The following is a 16,862-nucleotide window of genomic DNA, read 5'->3' on the forward strand; positions in this document are numbered from 1 at the left end:
AGACCTTAGTATACCTTTACCACCACCACCACCTTGACAACAGAGCCACATCCTGTGAGAAAGTATCACGTCAGGAACTACTTCGCAATTCATTTTGGGGAGCACCATTGGACTACACACAACAGAACCACAGCAAGAGGATTGTTATTAACATTTTTTGACGCAGTTGCAGGGCAACTATGTCCACTTGAAAGTCACTTTTGTCTTTTTTTTTCAAATCATGCATGTGGGATACCTTTTGGATAAAGAAGGCAGCATGTATCACCAAGGACCTGTAAGACGATCGGGCATCAACATCCCACCACAGAACTTTGTTTCCACGCCACAATATTCCGACTTTACTGGATACCATCATGTGCCAAACATGGATACGCACGCACAGTCTTCGGGGGCTTGGGGAGCTCCTTATGGCGCACCGAGAGAGGACTGGGGCGCCTATAGTCTGGGGCCTCCTAACACTATTCCTACGCCCATGAACAACTCCTCGCCAGGACAAGTTTCCTATTGCTCACCTGAATATAATCCCATGCACGCGCCAGGGTCAGCAGTATTGCAATCACCTCCAGATAATATTTCTGTTGCTCAACTTTCCCCGGATAGAGAAAGGCGCAATTCTTCTTACCAGTGGATGAGCAAAACGGTACAATCATCTTCCACGGGTGAGTAAGGTCACAAGCTTGAGCCAATAAATGCATGACACTGTTAAAATCATTCGTGCAAGAGCACAGCATCAACTCATGCCAAACTACATCTTCATATTTTGCTAAGAAGAGACGAAATTGTTGTGTTTTTCTCTTGTGCTGTGAAATATGCTGGTGTTGGCTCATAAAAGTTGTGCAAGTGCAACAGGTAGTATTTAGAGAATTGATACAGTATAAAAAATAATTGCATAATTTAAGTGATAAAGCTCACCGTAAAAACGAATAACCTCATGCATAATGCGTAATGAGTGCATTTTGGTCGAATTTAGGAGAGATTCGTAAGGAATAAAAGGAAGCACTAACATTACATTATCTAATCATGTTTTAAATTAGATGTCACCAAAAGTACGCAGTTGCATGTAAAATGTTTGTATTAGGCACATTTTGAAAACTGTAAATTGCAACTTCAAAACAGAAGCGAAAGGAGGAAAATGATAGGCTCTAGATCGAATTTGTCGAATTCATTATTGACAATGCAACTGTAGGCCTACAATTGCGATACTAGTCTGATAAACTATTATATTAATTAAAACGTTAACATCTTAGTTATTTTCTGATACAGGCCTATAGCCTTATGGAGGAAACGATGAAGGTGTCAAGATCAGAAACGGCGCCAGGCGCACTTGTAATGCTAATTTCTCAACTCCCGTAAACTAGATGTGAGGTCTACTTTTCCTGCTACATTGTCTCAGGTTTTGAGGTTATCCGTCATATTCAGGCTGCGGCCTCGTTTAACACCTCATTTTACTTTGATATGCACCAAAGTGTCTTCATCGGCTCCCATTCTTCGCGTTCTATTGCCGGAAAGGGTGACGTTTTTCACAGCAAATAAAGAAAGGTCTTTGACGAATATAAACAAAGCTTTATAACTTGGCAATAAACCACAACATCTCTTAATTCTCTAGACATTAAATATGTAGAAAATATAACTCTTTACTTTAGGCCTATATTTCTCAATTAGACTGTTATAGTAACATAAACCTAAATTAACTCGTAGATGTCGTTTGATAGCTTATTAACTTGGCTATAAAACGAACCACTGTAATATCCAGAAAATATTTTAGCCTAGATGTATTGTTTTGTATTTTTATTATTAGGCTAGCTTATCAAACGTGTTGTCAAGTATTTAATTATAGGAGGCTATCCCTGGCCTTGTCAAACGTATCAAGCATGACCTATATATATAACTATGAATATCAACATGTTTCAATGTTGTTCAAAACGACTAATATTATTGTCTACCTGATAAAAGTTTATGTATTTATAGTATATTGATCAACAAAAGCAACCTGATCCATGCTAGATAAATGTCTGAGATAGTATTGCCTTGTCACTCCTTTGAGTGTCCTGTGTTGCTTCTTAACACATCAATGGAGTTTAGGTAATATCTCTGAGACTCTTTGTTCTGCAGTTTGTTCAAAAAGTGAGATCAAAAGATCAGTTGCGCAATTTGCATATCTACCAACAAAGCAACACAATCTAGATTAACATGATAGCCACCACTTCAGTTGATAGAGCCTAAAGATGTTTCATACAAATTTTGAGATGTATTAGATAAACGAAGCATAAAGTTTAATAGGCATTTTGATAATTAACCTGTTGATTATCTTATTTCTCTAGTATTAAGCCCACTTGCTATAAATACTCAAAATTACTGCTTTAAAGGTGAATTTAAAACAAGAATGAACTTCGGAGTTTAAATAGCCTATTGCCCCTGTATTTATCAATAATTTGAAAACCATTAAAATTGCATTATTACTTTGCATCATATTCTATGTTCATTGTGACTAACCTATTTAAAAATTAGGCCTATGAAGCATATTGAATTCTCATAACTTCTCATAATTTCAGGCAAAACAAGAACGAAGGAGAAATACAGAGTGGTTTACACCGATCACCAGAGACTGGAACTGGAGAAGGAGTTCCATTTTAATCGTTACATCACTATCAGAAGAAAGTCAGAACTTGCAGGGAACCTTGGCCTTTCAGAACGACAGGTAGGTCTATACCGATGAATGATAGAGCATTAGGGCCCTAGACTTGACAAATTAAATGATGAATCAAATATAAAACGAAATACAAATTTTGACACATTTTTCTTTTACATTTACAGGTGAAGATTTGGTTTCAAAATCGCAGAGCCAAGGAAAGGAAATTAATCAAAAAGAAAATGGGATCTGATGGCAGCGGAGGATCAGTGCACAGTGACCCCGGTTCAGTCAGTCCTCAGCCGGTACCAGGCTCACTCAGTCCGTCGGATATTCACGGCTCTCTCTACCCACCCCCCGGAATGAACACCATGCCATCTATTAGGAACATACAGCAAGTTACTGTCACTCAGTAGAATTGAATTTGGACCATCCAACATAACTGAGCACTCCGACACGCTGAAAGGACAGTTCCGCAAGACTTGGCTCCCAATGGATTATTCAGACGTCCTGAAGCACATGTTGTGGATTACGAGAAGTCGAGAAACAAGATGATTTATAATTGCAAAGAAATGCTGGAGGCTCTTCAAATATACATTTTATAGAATAGTTCTAATAATAAAATAAAAACATACAAAAATCAACTTATGGTTCAGAAATGTAGGCTTAATGCTTAACTTGTTTGTTTGTGTCTGAGTTATTGAGATAGGCAATATCCTTTTTTATATGTGATTAGGTGTATAAGTGTTTGTTAATAAAATGAGAAATCAGGTAGGCAATACATTTTATTTTAAGTTTAACTGGACAGAAAATGCATATTATTCATTTGGAGCTTCTGTTTGACAAACTTTTTGCATTTCCTGCTCCAATTTGATTGCAAAGCACACTTCCTTAACCTTTTTCTACAGGGACAAGTGAGGCAGGTTTTAAGAGTGATACGGGTAGAACGTTTGTCTGATGGCAACGTTCAAAATGTAAATAAAATGTGTTTTTTACAATAACGTTATACCGTTTTCTACTTATTTCATTGACTGGAAAAGCATACTTTTGCAAAATTACAGGAATGTGAGTGTGCAAAGGCCTACTGTTTTCTAAAACACTATTGTTGATGTATATATTTGATATTTCACAACCATACAAATTATTTATCAAGAGCTTAATTCATTAAGCGATTACAGTGTACATGCTCTTAAATTGTTTATTACCCTTCTATTTCGTTTTCCAAACTATAAGGATGGGATTAAAGTAAATTCTGACTGCCCAGCATGTGTCAAAGGCAATATTTGATGATGATCTGTTATTGGCAGAGAGGTTTGGAACTCTCTTTCTTATTGGTCTATTAAGTAATTTACAGCCTGGTGATGTCACCAGGCAGGCCAAAACTCCATCCCACCAAAACAGGCTGGTTTCCCCTCCCCACTCAGACCACTCCCAGACAGTCCTAGAAAAATTCTGTCTTGAGAATATGCTCTTTGCTAAGGAGCAATTTTTGTTTCTTTTTGACCATTTTAATTGAAAACAATCACAGTAAGGTACTTAATTGTTACCCAGAAATTATTTGATATTGAGATTTAAAAAATGGCTGCAATGGGCCTCTAAAATTGTCAAAAATAAACATAAATTGCTTCTTAGCAAAGAGCAATTTCTCATGCAAGAATTTTGCTAGGACTATTTGGGAGTGGTCTGAGTAGGGAGGGGAAAACTGAAAACGAGCTATTATAGATGCAGTAAAAAGGTCAATGGAACTCTGCCAAAACAATGGAATTGCCATGGAAACGCATGGAGGATAAGATACTGTGGGGGAAAGATCCCGAGTCTCCTCATTGCCCCCCAGCAAAATTAGCCCACATTTAGGCTATTGTTTATATGTGTATCTCACACTATGTTGAGGTAAAAATCTGAGTATAATGCTTGTATGGATGTCAACCCCAATACATGTTAATGTCATCGTCACCAATCAACTGCATTACAGTTAAAAATGACTGACTACCACCACCGATTTCTCTATACTAGCTATGCTATCAGCTTATACGAGCGGGAGTTAGCATTTGTCACTTCTTCTAAACCTGAAAAGGGACTACTTCTAAATGTTATGCAGCGAAAGCAACCAAATACATCAAAATCAGACTTTAGTAACCACATTGTGGAACTGTTACAATACATCAATCATGGCATATTTGATGAATATCCACTTTGTTAGATCAGATTTGTTGAATGTGCACCAATCCAGCATCCCAATGGGCACACACTGGTTGAATCAATGTTGTTTCCACGTCATTTCAACGAAATTAAGTTGAAACAACATGGAATAGACGTTGAATTGACGTCTGTGCCCAGTGCAGTCCTTTCCTACTTCTATCTCCCACAGTCTGCGTTCCATTGACCTCTTTACTGCATCTATTGGCAGAGAGGTTTGGAACTCTCTTTCTTACAGATGTCACCAGGCAGGTCAAAACTCCATCCCACCAAAACAGGCTGAAATTCCAGGCAGTCTTTTCAAACAGCTCTTACACTAAAATGGCATTATCATAATTTTCACAATTTCACAGTATTATTCCAACCTCATAGTGTGGAAATATAAATAAAACACAGGAAAATCAAATTTTTGAGTGCACTGGGCCTTTAACAATTAAATTGTTTTGTGAAGCTTACATTCAATTGCCACTCCCATGTTGCAATTAGTGGCTGATTTAAGATGAAATCGTCAACCTTGTTATGGTCAACCCTGTTACTTCATTTGGCAGTTAATAGGCACATACTATAGTCATATTTTATTTAACCTCTTGTTTTTTGTGAAGTTGAACATGTGCTCTTTATGACAAAAAGAAAAGGTACCAAATTGGTGGAATGGCCCAGGGGCAATATGGGCATATGCCTAATCTATTTCCATGAAACACTATGAACACTATGTGAGTGTGTAGCAGAGGTGTCATGCCCATAGGGGGCACAGGGGCATGTGCCCCCTCTGATTTGCCCTGTTTAAATACAGTGCCTTCAGAAAGTATTCACACCCCTTGACTTTTTCCCCCCAAAACTGTGTTACAGCCTGAAGTTAAAATTGATAAAATGTTGATTTTGTGTCACTGGCCTACACACAATACCCCATAATGTCAAAGTGGAATAATGTTTTTAGAAATGTTAACAAATAAATAAAAAATGAAAAGCTGAAATGTCTTGAGTCAATAAGTATTCAACCCCTTTGTTATGGCAAGCCTAAATAAGTTCAAAAGTAAAAATGTGCTTAACAAGTCACATAATAAGTTGCATAGAATCACTCTGTGTGCAATAATAGTGTTTAACATGAGTTTTGAATGACTACTTAATCTCTGTACCCCACACATAAAATGATCTGTAAGGTCCCTCAGTCGAGCAGTGAATTTCAAACACAGATTCAACCACAAAGACCAGGGAGGTTTTCCAATGCCCCGCAAAGGGCACCTATTGGTAGATGGGCGATACAGGCGTCCTTCCTAACTCAGTTGCTGGAGAGGAAGGAAACCACTCAGGGATTTCACCATGAGGCCAATGGTGACTTTAAAACAGTTACATAGTTTAATGGCTGTGATAGGAGAAAACTGAGGATGGATCAACAACATTGTAGTTACTCCACAATACAGGAAAGGAAGACCCAGAGTTACCTTTGCTGCAGAGGATAAGTTTATTAGAGTTAACTGCACCTCAGATTGCAGCCCAAATATATGCATCACAGAGTTCAAGTAATAGAAAAATCTCAACATCAACTGTTCAGAGGAGACTGCATGAATCAGGCCTTCATGGTCAAATTGCTGCAAAGAAACCACTACTAAAGGACACCAATAAGAAGAAGAGACTTGCTTGGGCCACGAAATATGAGCAATGGACATTAGACCGGTGTAAATCTGTCCTTTGGTCTGATGAGTCCAAATTTGAGATTTTTGGTTCCAACCGCTGTGTCTTTGTGAGACTGAGAGTAGGTGAACGGATGATCTCCGCATGTGTGGTTCCCACATGAAGCATGTAGGAGAAGGTGTGATGTTGTGGGAGTGCTTTGCTGGTGACACTGCCAGTGATTTATTTAGAATTCAAGGCACACTTAACCAGCATGGCTACCACAGCATTCTGGAGCGATACGCCAGCCCATCTGGTGTGCGCTTAGTGGGACTATCATTTGTTTTTTAACACTACAATGACCCAACACACCTCCAGGCTGTAGAAGGGCTATTGGACCAAGAAGGAGAGTGATGGAGTGCTGCATCAGATGACCTGGCCTCCACAATCACCCAACCTCAACCCAATTGAAATGGTTTGGGATGAGTTGGACCGCAGAGTGAAGGAAAAGCAGCCAACAAGTGCTCAGCATATGTGGGAACTCCTTCAAGACTGTTGGAAAAGCATTGCAGGTGAAGCTGGTTGAGAGAATGCCAAGAGTGTGTAAAGCTGTCATCAAGGCAAAGGATGGCTACTTTGTTGGTTACTACATGATTCCATAAATGTTATTTCATAGTTTTTATGTCTTCACTATTATTCTACAATGTAGAAAATAGTACAAATAAAGAAAAACCTTTGAATGAGTAGGTGTGTCCAAACTTTTGACTGGCACTGTATATATATATATATACAGTGGGGGGAACAAGTATTTGATACACTGCCGATTTTGCAGGTTTTCCTACTTACAAAGCATGCAGAGGTCTGTAATTTTTATCATAGGTACACTTCAACTGTGAGAGACGGAATCTAAAACAAAAATCCAGAAAATCACATTGTATGATTTTTAAGTAATTAATTTGCATTTTATTGCATGACATAAGTATTTGATACATCAGAAAAGCAGAACTTAATATTTGGTACAGAAACCTTTGTTTGCAATTACAGAGATCATACGTTTCCTGTAGCTCTTGACCAGGTTTGCACACACTGCAGCAGGGATTTTGGCCCACTCCTCCATACAGACCTTTTCCAGATCCTTCAGGTTTCGGGGTTGTCGCTGGGCAATACGGACTTTCAGCTCCCTCCAAAGATTTTCTATTGGGTTCAGGTCTGGAGACTGGCTAGGCCACTCCAGGACCTTGAGATGCTTCTTACGGAGCCACTCCTTAGTTGCCCTGGCTGTGTGTTTCGGGTCGTTGTCATGCTGGAAGACCCAGCCACGACCCATCTTCAATGCTCTTATGTATGGGTGGTATGCACGCACGACTTACAGTCATGCGTGCATACATTTTTGTGTATGGGTGGTCCTCTGTAGCTCAGCTGGTAGAGCACGGCGCTTGTAACGCCAAGGTAGTGGGTTCGATCCCCGGGACCACCCATACACAAAAATGTATGCACGCATGACTGTAAGTCGCTTTGGATAAAAGCGTCTGCTAAATGGCATATTATTTTATTATTTACTCTTACTGAGGGAAGGAGGTTGTTGGCCAAGATCTCGCGATACATGGCCCCATCCATCCTCCCCTCAATACAGTGCAGTCATCCTGTCCCCTTTGCAGAAAAGCATCCCTAAAGAATGATGTTTCCACCTCCATGCTTCACGGTTGGGATGGTGTTCTTGGGGTTGTACTTATCCTTCTTCTTCCTCCAAACACGGCGAGTGGAGTTTAGACCAAAAAGCAATATTTTTGTCTCATCAGACCACATTACCTTCTCCCATTCCTCCTCTGGATCCTCCATATGGTCATTGGGAAACTTCAGACGGGCCTGGACATGTGCTGGCTTGAGCAGGGGGACCTTGCGTGCGCTGCAGGATTTTAATCCATGACGGCGTAGTGTGTTACTAATGGTTTTCTTTGAGACTGTGGTCCCAGCTCTTTTCAGGTCACTGATCCCTCACCTTCCTCATGATCATTGATGCCCCACGAGGTGAGATCTTGCATGGAGCCCCAGACCGAGGGTGATTGACCGTCATCTTGAACTTCTTCCATTTTCTAATAATTGCGCCAACAGTTGTTGCCTTCTCACCAAGCTGCTTGCCTATTGTCCTGTAGCCCATCCCAGCCTTGTGCAGGTCTACAATTTTATCCCTGATGTCCTTACACAGCTCTCTGGTCTTGGCCATTGTGGAGAGGTTGGAGTCTGTTTGATTGAGTGTGTGGACAGGTGTCTTTTATACAGGTAACGAGTTCAAACAGGTGCAGTTAATACAGGTAATGAGTGGAGAACAGGAGGGCTTCTTAAAGAAAAACTAACAGGTCTGTGAGAGCCGGAATTCTTACTGGTTGGTAGGTGATTAAATACTTATGTCATGCAATAAAATGCAAATTAATTACTTAAAAATCATACAATGTGATTTTCTGGATTTTTGTTTTAGATTCCGTCTCTCACAGTTGAAGTATACCTATGATAAAAATTACAGACCTCTACATGCTTTGTAAGTAGGAAAACCTGCAAAATCGGCAGTGTATCAAATACTTGTTCTCCCCACTGTATATATATATATATATATATATATATATATATATATATATATATATATATATATATATATATACTACCAGTACAGTTGAAAAATATATGGCAAATAGAAATCTAATATGGATGGTGTTAAGAGATAGATGGGTGGTGTTGAATGGAGTTGAAGGATGGGACTAATAACAACTAACAACAACTAATAACAACAAGATAACTAATGTAAAGCATACTGTGTCCATAATAAGTATATAGGTTATAGGTTGAGAGCTTTTGTGAAAGAGCACAGTTAGAAAGATATGGCATATAGAAGCAAACCGGATGGACATCATGAAAATGATCGGAGAGGTTGAGGGTAGAGGAAGTTCAGGAGTAAAAACAAACAAAATAGAATATTTGTAAAATTGACTGTGTCCATAAAATGTATATAGTATATATAAGCTGGAAGTAGAGGCCTAAGCATTGTTGTTCACTAGATTACTCCAATTAGGGAAGGGGTGGTGGGGTTGGAAAGTAATAAAGGGAAATATATATTTTTAAAGGATATGTATATATATATGTATGCATATGTATTTATATGTATGTATGTGTATATGTATGTATGTGTATATGTATGTGTATATTTACATTTTACATTTACGTCATTTAGCAGACGCTCTTATCCAGAGCGACTTACAAATTGGTGCATTCAACTTATGATAGCCAGTGGGACAACCACTTTTTTTTATGGGGGGGGGGGGGGGTAGAAGGATTACTTTTACACTATTCCAGGTATTCCTTAAAGAGGTGGGGTTTCAAGTTTCCACCATTGGGGTGCCAGAGCAGCGAATAGCTTTGACTGGGCTGAGCGGGAACTGTGCTTCCGTAGAGGTAGGTGGGCTAGCAGGCCAGAGGTGGATGAATGTAGTGCCCTCGTTTGGGTGTAGGGTCTGATCAGAGCCTGAAGGTAAGGAGGTGCCATTCCCCTCACAGCTCCGTAGGCAAGCACCATGGTCTTGTAGTAGATGCGAGCCTCAACTGGAAGCCAGCGGAGGAGCGGGGTGACATGAGAGAAAATGGGAAGGTTGAACACCAGACGGGCTGCAGCGTTCTGGATAAGTTGTAGGGGTTTAATGGCACAGGCAGGGAGCCCAGCAAACAGCGAATTGCAGTAATCTAGACGGGAGATGACAAGTGCCTGGATTAGGACCTGTGCCGCTTTCTGTGTAAGGTAGGGTCGTACTCTGCGAATGTTGTAGAGCATGAACCTGCAGGATCGGGTCACCGCTTTGACGCCAAGGTTCTTTGCACTCTGGGAGGAGGACACAATGGAGTTGTCAACCGTGATGGCGAGATCATGGAGCGGGCAGTCCTTCCCCGGGAGGAAGAGCAGCTCCATCTTGCCGAGGTTCAGCTTGAGGTGGTGATCCAACATCCACACTGATATGTCTGCCAGACATGCAGAGATGCGATTCGCCACCTGGTTATCAGAAGGGGGAAAGGAGAAAATTAATTGTGTGTCGTCTGCGTAGCAATGATAGGAGAGACCATGTGAGGATATGACAGAGCCAAGTGACTTGGTGTATAGAGAGAATAGGAGAGGGCCTAGAACTGAGCCCTGGGGGACACCAATGGTGAGAGCACGTGGTGCGGAGACAGATTCTCGCCACGCCACCTGGTAGGAGCGACCTGTCAGGTAGGACGCAATCCAAGAGGAACTTATCAAGGCGTCAAGCTCATTGATGAACTCTCCAATGGAACCTGGAGGGCGATAAATGATAAAGATGTTAAGCTTGAATGGGCTAGTGACTGTGACAGCATGGAATTCAAATGAGGAGATAGACAGATGGGTCAGGGGGAAAAGAGAGAATGTCCACTTAGGAGAGATGAGGATTCCTGTGCCACCGCCGCGCTGACCAGATGCTCTCGGGGTATGCAAGAACACATGATCAGACGAGGAAAGAGCAGTAGGAGTAGCAGTGTTTTCTGTGGTAATCCATGTTTCCGTCAGCGCCAAGTCGAGGGACTGGAGGGTAGCATAGGCTGAGATTAACTCTGCCTTGTTGGCTGCAGAACGGCAGTTCCAGAGGCTGCCGGAGACCTGGAACTCCACGTGGGTCGTGCACGCAGGGACCACCAGATTAGAGTGGCAGCAGCCACGCGGTGTGAAGCGTTTGTATGGCCTGTGCAGAGAGGAGAGAACAGGGATAGACAGACACATAGTTGACAGGCTACAGAAAAGGCTACAATAATGCAAAGGAGATCGGAATGAAATTAACTAAACATCTGGGAAAGTGAGAGAGCGGAGCCTCCCTCACTTACGTTTCACTGAAACACTCAAATATAACTCTCCCAACTTCCACTTTAGAAATTATAATTGTTGTAAACTACATTGGTTCAATGTTTTCTAGGAATAGACTCTAACTTAGTTTATTCAGCTAGCTAACTTGGTACAGTATTCTTCCGTGAAAACCGCCCAGGGCACCGTATCCTACGCCATAGCTAACTAGCATGCTAGGTTCCAATAACACGGTTTAGCACCAATACTCGGTTACAACAAACTACCAATAGTGTGTTAACACGCTAAACAGATCATTTGTGTCCGTGTCTAATGTTGTGTAAAGTTATTGGGGTTAGTTTATATATATATATATATATATATATATATATATATATATATATATATATATATATATATATATATATATATATTTGCGAGAAAAAAACAACATATGAGGGATTGGAATTGATGCAGACAATTACATTGATGGAAGTTACAATCTATTTGCAATATTAAAGCTGATCTACCCCCTAAAAAAATATATTAAAAAAAATAAATGTTGGTAGCGGTGCACTGAATAATTATAGCTAGTTGGCTAAGCTCTGATCAGCATGGATCTCCGAAAATGGCTGAGCACTTCCAAGAGCAAATAAACTGAGGACCACCATGTCGAGAGAAATGCCAAGCTCACCACCCAGCCTGCAGGCCTGACCACCGAGGTTGATGAGCCAAGAATCAAATGCCCACCCCCCACAAAGCCTGCTGACCAACAAGATTGAGAAGAGCCAGGGCCTAGCAACATCAGCAACAAGCACCTGCACATCCGTTACCCCAGCAACTAGCACCTGACGACCTGTTGAATCTAACCAAAACGGAACCAGTGGAAGCAGAGTTTGTTGTGGCTTGCACATTCTTGCAAAGTGAAATCGCAACCACAGCCAGCAACAACAAATGGACCCCACTCAGTGTTCTTCAAAGATACAGCAAGCCTTTGTCAGCAATATCGACTGTGCTGTTGGCACTGAAACATGATTAACATTTTTGGGGCATCTACAGCAATGTGCGAAAATTCGTTCTCCACCCTGAAGAACATATTCCGTGAACACAGACTCTGAACACATCAAAGAAAAGCCCAGCTTGGCCAGCTGGCATTTGAGAGGGACCTGACAAGTAAACTTCTCTGGGAAGGAGAATGTAATCAGAAACTTCTCATAAGGTTCAACACAGCATCGAGGAGGCTGCAACTCGTCTAAATGGTAAGCTACAACCTTTTTTAATGTAACCTTTTTGAATGTAATGTATAGTTTAGGCCTTTGCTTTTTACTTCAATGCATATTTTAGATGTATCTGTGATTCTTAATGTCATTACTTCATTTTGCGGGTCTAATTTCTATTCATAGATATTTAGCTTTGCATTATTTGATTGGTATAGGGACAATGACCAATGTAGCCTAATTGGTTGTGCTGTGAGGTGAACCCTGGCACAGTGCTCCTGTTGTCCTGCTTGTCCACTCCGGTGGTGCTGAAATTGGCAGTGCATCTTACATTATCCTTTCACCGTGCTGACTGGCGGTAGCCTTCTGTCCATAGTCCTGAATCGATGGTTATGGTGTGTGCTGTTTTAATTAGTGCATCTTGGGCTACCAGTCTTTGTGAGGCTTCTGTTCAACATGGCGTGCTTTCTTGTGGCAAAATGACAGTTGTGTGTATATGGATGCATTTCAGATAGGCCTCCATTTTGTTACATTTTGTATGTCGCACTAGTAGGACCAATACCGTGTGTAGCCTACTAAAATAAGTAGGCAAATGTTCACTCTGTTATCATTCATTTCCATTACACAGTCGTTGTGTGGTAGGCTACTGTAAAACCGATGTCAATACTATGAAAACGACACATAGCCTACTTTTTCACCCCCTCCCTGCTCTCTTGCTATAGAGTGTGTGTGTGAAACTCTCCCACACAGAAAATATTGCGCACCTGGAGAGGTGGCGGCTTGGTTACGTTCAATGCGAAGATAGCATAGTTTCACATATTTGACAGCAATATAGCCTATAGTTCTAATTATTTAAGTTTAAATCTGTACTGTGCATAAATCGCTCTGCCATTTCCTGGTTGCTAAAATTGTAATAGTTCGCCTAATTTCAGTTTATGTGACAAAACAAGCATGTATAGTGTAGAGAATCATTGTACCATCTAAACCGCTGTGAAATATGTTTTCCATAACCCAAAATATTGTATTTTCAGCTGTTTGAAGCTGGTGTACAAAACTGAAAGTAAAAGACACAAAAACGAAAATGTAAGAAGGGGAAGAATAGAAATAGCGCACATAGAACATATCTACTGCTTCATAAACTTGCTTTCAATTAGAATGATATATCTATAACTCACATTTCTATGTGAATTTGGTGGGTCGCAGAAAAAGTTACATATTACAGCTTTAAACTATGAAGCCTGCAAGAATCTTTGATAGCCTAGTGGTTGGTGCTCATTCTGTCGAGTTGATCTGTGCGTGTTGGTAGTCGCAAATTATGTGTAGGCCTACCGCAGCTACAGCTGCATTTCAGATACACATGTATGTCATAGTGGGGCACATACAGTGGGGGAAAAAAGTATTTAGTCAGCCACCAATTGTGCAAGTTCTCCCACTTAAAAATGTAAGAGAGGCCTGCAATTTTCATCATAGGTACACGTCAACTATGACAGACAAAATGAGAAGAAAAAAATCCAGAAAATCACATTGTAGGATTTTTAATGAATTTATTTGCAAATTATGGTGGAAAATAAGTATTTGGTCAATAACAAAAGTTTCTCAATACTTTGTTATATACCCTTTGTTGGCAATGACACAGGTCAAACGTTTTCTGTATGTCTTCACAAGGTTTTCACACACTGTTGCTGGTATTTTGGCCCATTCCTCCATGCAGATCTCCTCTAGAGCAGTGATGTTTTGGGGCTGTCGCTGGGCAACACGGACTTTCAACTCCCTCCAAAGATTTTCTATGGGGTTGAGATCTGGAGACTGGCTAGGCCACTCCAGGACCTTGAAATGCTTCTTACGAAGCCACTCCTTCGTTGCCCGGGCGGTGTGTTTGGGATCATTGTCATGCTGAAAGACCCAGCCACGTTTCATCTTCAATGCCCTTGCTGATGGAAGGAGGTTTTCACTCAAAATCTCACGATACATGGCCCCATTCATTCTTTCCTTTACACGGATCAGTCGTCCTGGTCCCTTTGCAGAAAAACAGCCCCAAAGCATGATGTTTCCACCCCCATGCTTCACAGTAGGTATGGTGTTCTTTGGATGCAACTCAGCATTCTTTGTCCTCCAAACACGACGAGTTGAGTTTTTACCAAAAAGTTCTATTTTGGTTTCATCTGACCATATGACATTCTCCCAATCCTCTTCTGGATCATCCAAATGCACTCTAGCAAACTTCAGACGGGCCTGGACATGTACTGGCTTAAGCAGGGGGACACGTCTGGCACTGCAGGATTTGAGTCCCTGGCGACGTAGTGTGTTACTGATGGTAGGCTTTGTTACTTTGGTCCCAGCTCTCTGCAGGTCATTCACTAGGTCCCCCCGTGTGGTTCTGGGATTTTTGCTCACCGTTCTTGTGATCATTTTGACCCAACGGGGTGAGATCTTGCGTGGAGCCCCAGATCGAGGGAGATTATCAGTGGTCTTGTATGTCTTCCATTTCCTAATAATTGCTCCCACAGTTGATTTCTTCAAACCAAGCTGCTTACCTATTGGAGATTCAGTCTTCCCAGCCTGGTGCAGGTCTACAATTTTGTTTCTGGTGTCCTTTGACAGCTCTTTGGTCTTGGCCATAGTGGAGTTTGGAGTGTGACTGTTTGAGGTTGTGGACAGGTGTCTTTTATACTGATAACAAGTTCAAACAGGTGCCATTAATACAGGTAACGAGTGGAGGACAGAGGAGCCTCTTAAAGAAGAAGTTATAGGTCTGTGAGAGCCAGAAATCTTGCTTGTTTGTAGGTGACCAAATACTTATTTTCCACCATAATTTGCAAATAAATTCATAAAAAATCCTACAATGTGATTATCTGGATTATTTTTCTCATTTTGTCTGTCATAGTTGACGTGTACCTATGATGAAAATTACAGGCCTCTCTCATCTTTTTAAGTGGGAGAACTTGCACAATTGGTGGCTGACTAAATACTTTTTTCCCCCACTGTATCTTTCTTGTGTTATTCTGGGTGCTTTCGTAAATTCAATCTGGAGTGTCAGAGGGCGCTCATAGTGTGCTCTGGGCATTTGTAAATTCAGAGCGTTGTCAGATTGTCCATTCGTAAATTCAGAGCATTTTGCTCTCGGGGTGTTAAGAGCGCACACTGGACGCTCTGGCGGAGGAGTAGGGTTGATCCGAGCGTTCTGACCTCACAACGGCAGTCAAGCAACGTTGGCTAACTTGCTAGCTACTTCCAGACACAAATGAGAGAACACCTCACTCACTCTGACCATTTTACTCCCCCTAGCAGAGCTGGTTTGGCTTTCATGTTATCCAGAGCGTTGGTGACTGTAACTGTGCTGCTGGCAGCAATTTAATTACGCTTTTTTTGCTAACAACACCGGCAATATTCAATGGGTATTGAGCCTTGTAAATGCATCAGTTATTCTGCGCTCTGGCACACTCAGACGAGAGTGCGCTGAAATCGGAGTAGACAGCCAGAATTAATTTACGAATGCACCCCCTATAAAACGACAGTTGTTGATGTGTAAGGCTACATTTCAGATACATTTTTGTACACTTGAACAGTAGTTGGAGGACCAATCTACCTTGTTTTAATAGGGCTCTAAAGCAATACTAGTTGTGTCCCCCCATGGATTTAAAATGCCCTCTCAGGAATGACATCCTGGAGCAGAGCCTGCAAAAAGCAATTTCAAGCCATCAATCAAGTAGCTAGCTTGTCTAACTATCTTAGCTGGCATGCCTGCTGGCAAGGTTGGTAGACTTCAGAAAGCAAGCAATTACTAAATGTACTGAATAAAACTTACATTCCTTTCAATCTTTTATGCAGATTTTAGAAATGATGCAGAGAAGCATATTTCGTTTCTTTAAAGGCCCAGTGCAGTCAAAAACATGATTTCCTTGTGTTTTATATATACTGAACAAAAATATAAATGCAACATGCAACAATTTCAAGGATTTTACTGAGTTACTGTTCATATAAGGAAATCAGTCAATTGAAAAAAAAACATTAGGCCTTAATCTATGGATTTCACATGATTGGGAATACAGATATAAATATGTTGGTCACAGATACCGTTAAAAAAACGTAGAGGCAAGGATCAGAAAACCAGTCAGTATCTGGTGTGACCACCATTTGCCTCATGCAGCACGACACATCTCCTTCGCATAGAGTTGATCAGGCTGAGGAATGATGTCCCAGTCCTCTTCAATGGCTGTGCGAAGTTTCTGGATATTGGCAGGAACTGGAACATGCTGTCGTACATGTCGATCCAGAGCATCCCAAACATGCTCAATGGGTGACATATCTGGTGAGTATGCAGGCCATGGAAGAACTCTGACATTTTCAGCTTCCAGGAATTGTGTACAGATCCTTGCGA

General features: G+C 41.1%; 1 protein-coding gene across 1 annotated transcript; it reads left to right on the forward strand.

Moving 5' to 3' along the window:
• Positions 1-220: 220 nt before the first annotated feature.
• Positions 221-3,045, forward strand: LOC311107535 (homeobox protein CDX-1-like; the record flags this gene model as incomplete). The annotated part of the gene is made up of 3 exons (XM_084150043.1): positions 221-659; positions 2,553-2,698; positions 2,815-3,045. 3 exons carry the CDS (start codon positions 221-223, stop codon positions 3,043-3,045), a joined length of 816 nt encoding a protein of 271 aa, XP_084006169.1.
• Between the last annotated feature and the right edge of the window lie 13,817 nt (positions 3,046-16,862).

This window comes from Coregonus lavaretus, assembly GCF_964263955.1.
Source record: "Coregonus lavaretus genome assembly, chromosome: 32".
In the NCBI taxonomy this organism is placed as follows: Eukaryota; Metazoa; Chordata; class Actinopteri; order Salmoniformes; family Salmonidae; genus Coregonus; species Coregonus lavaretus.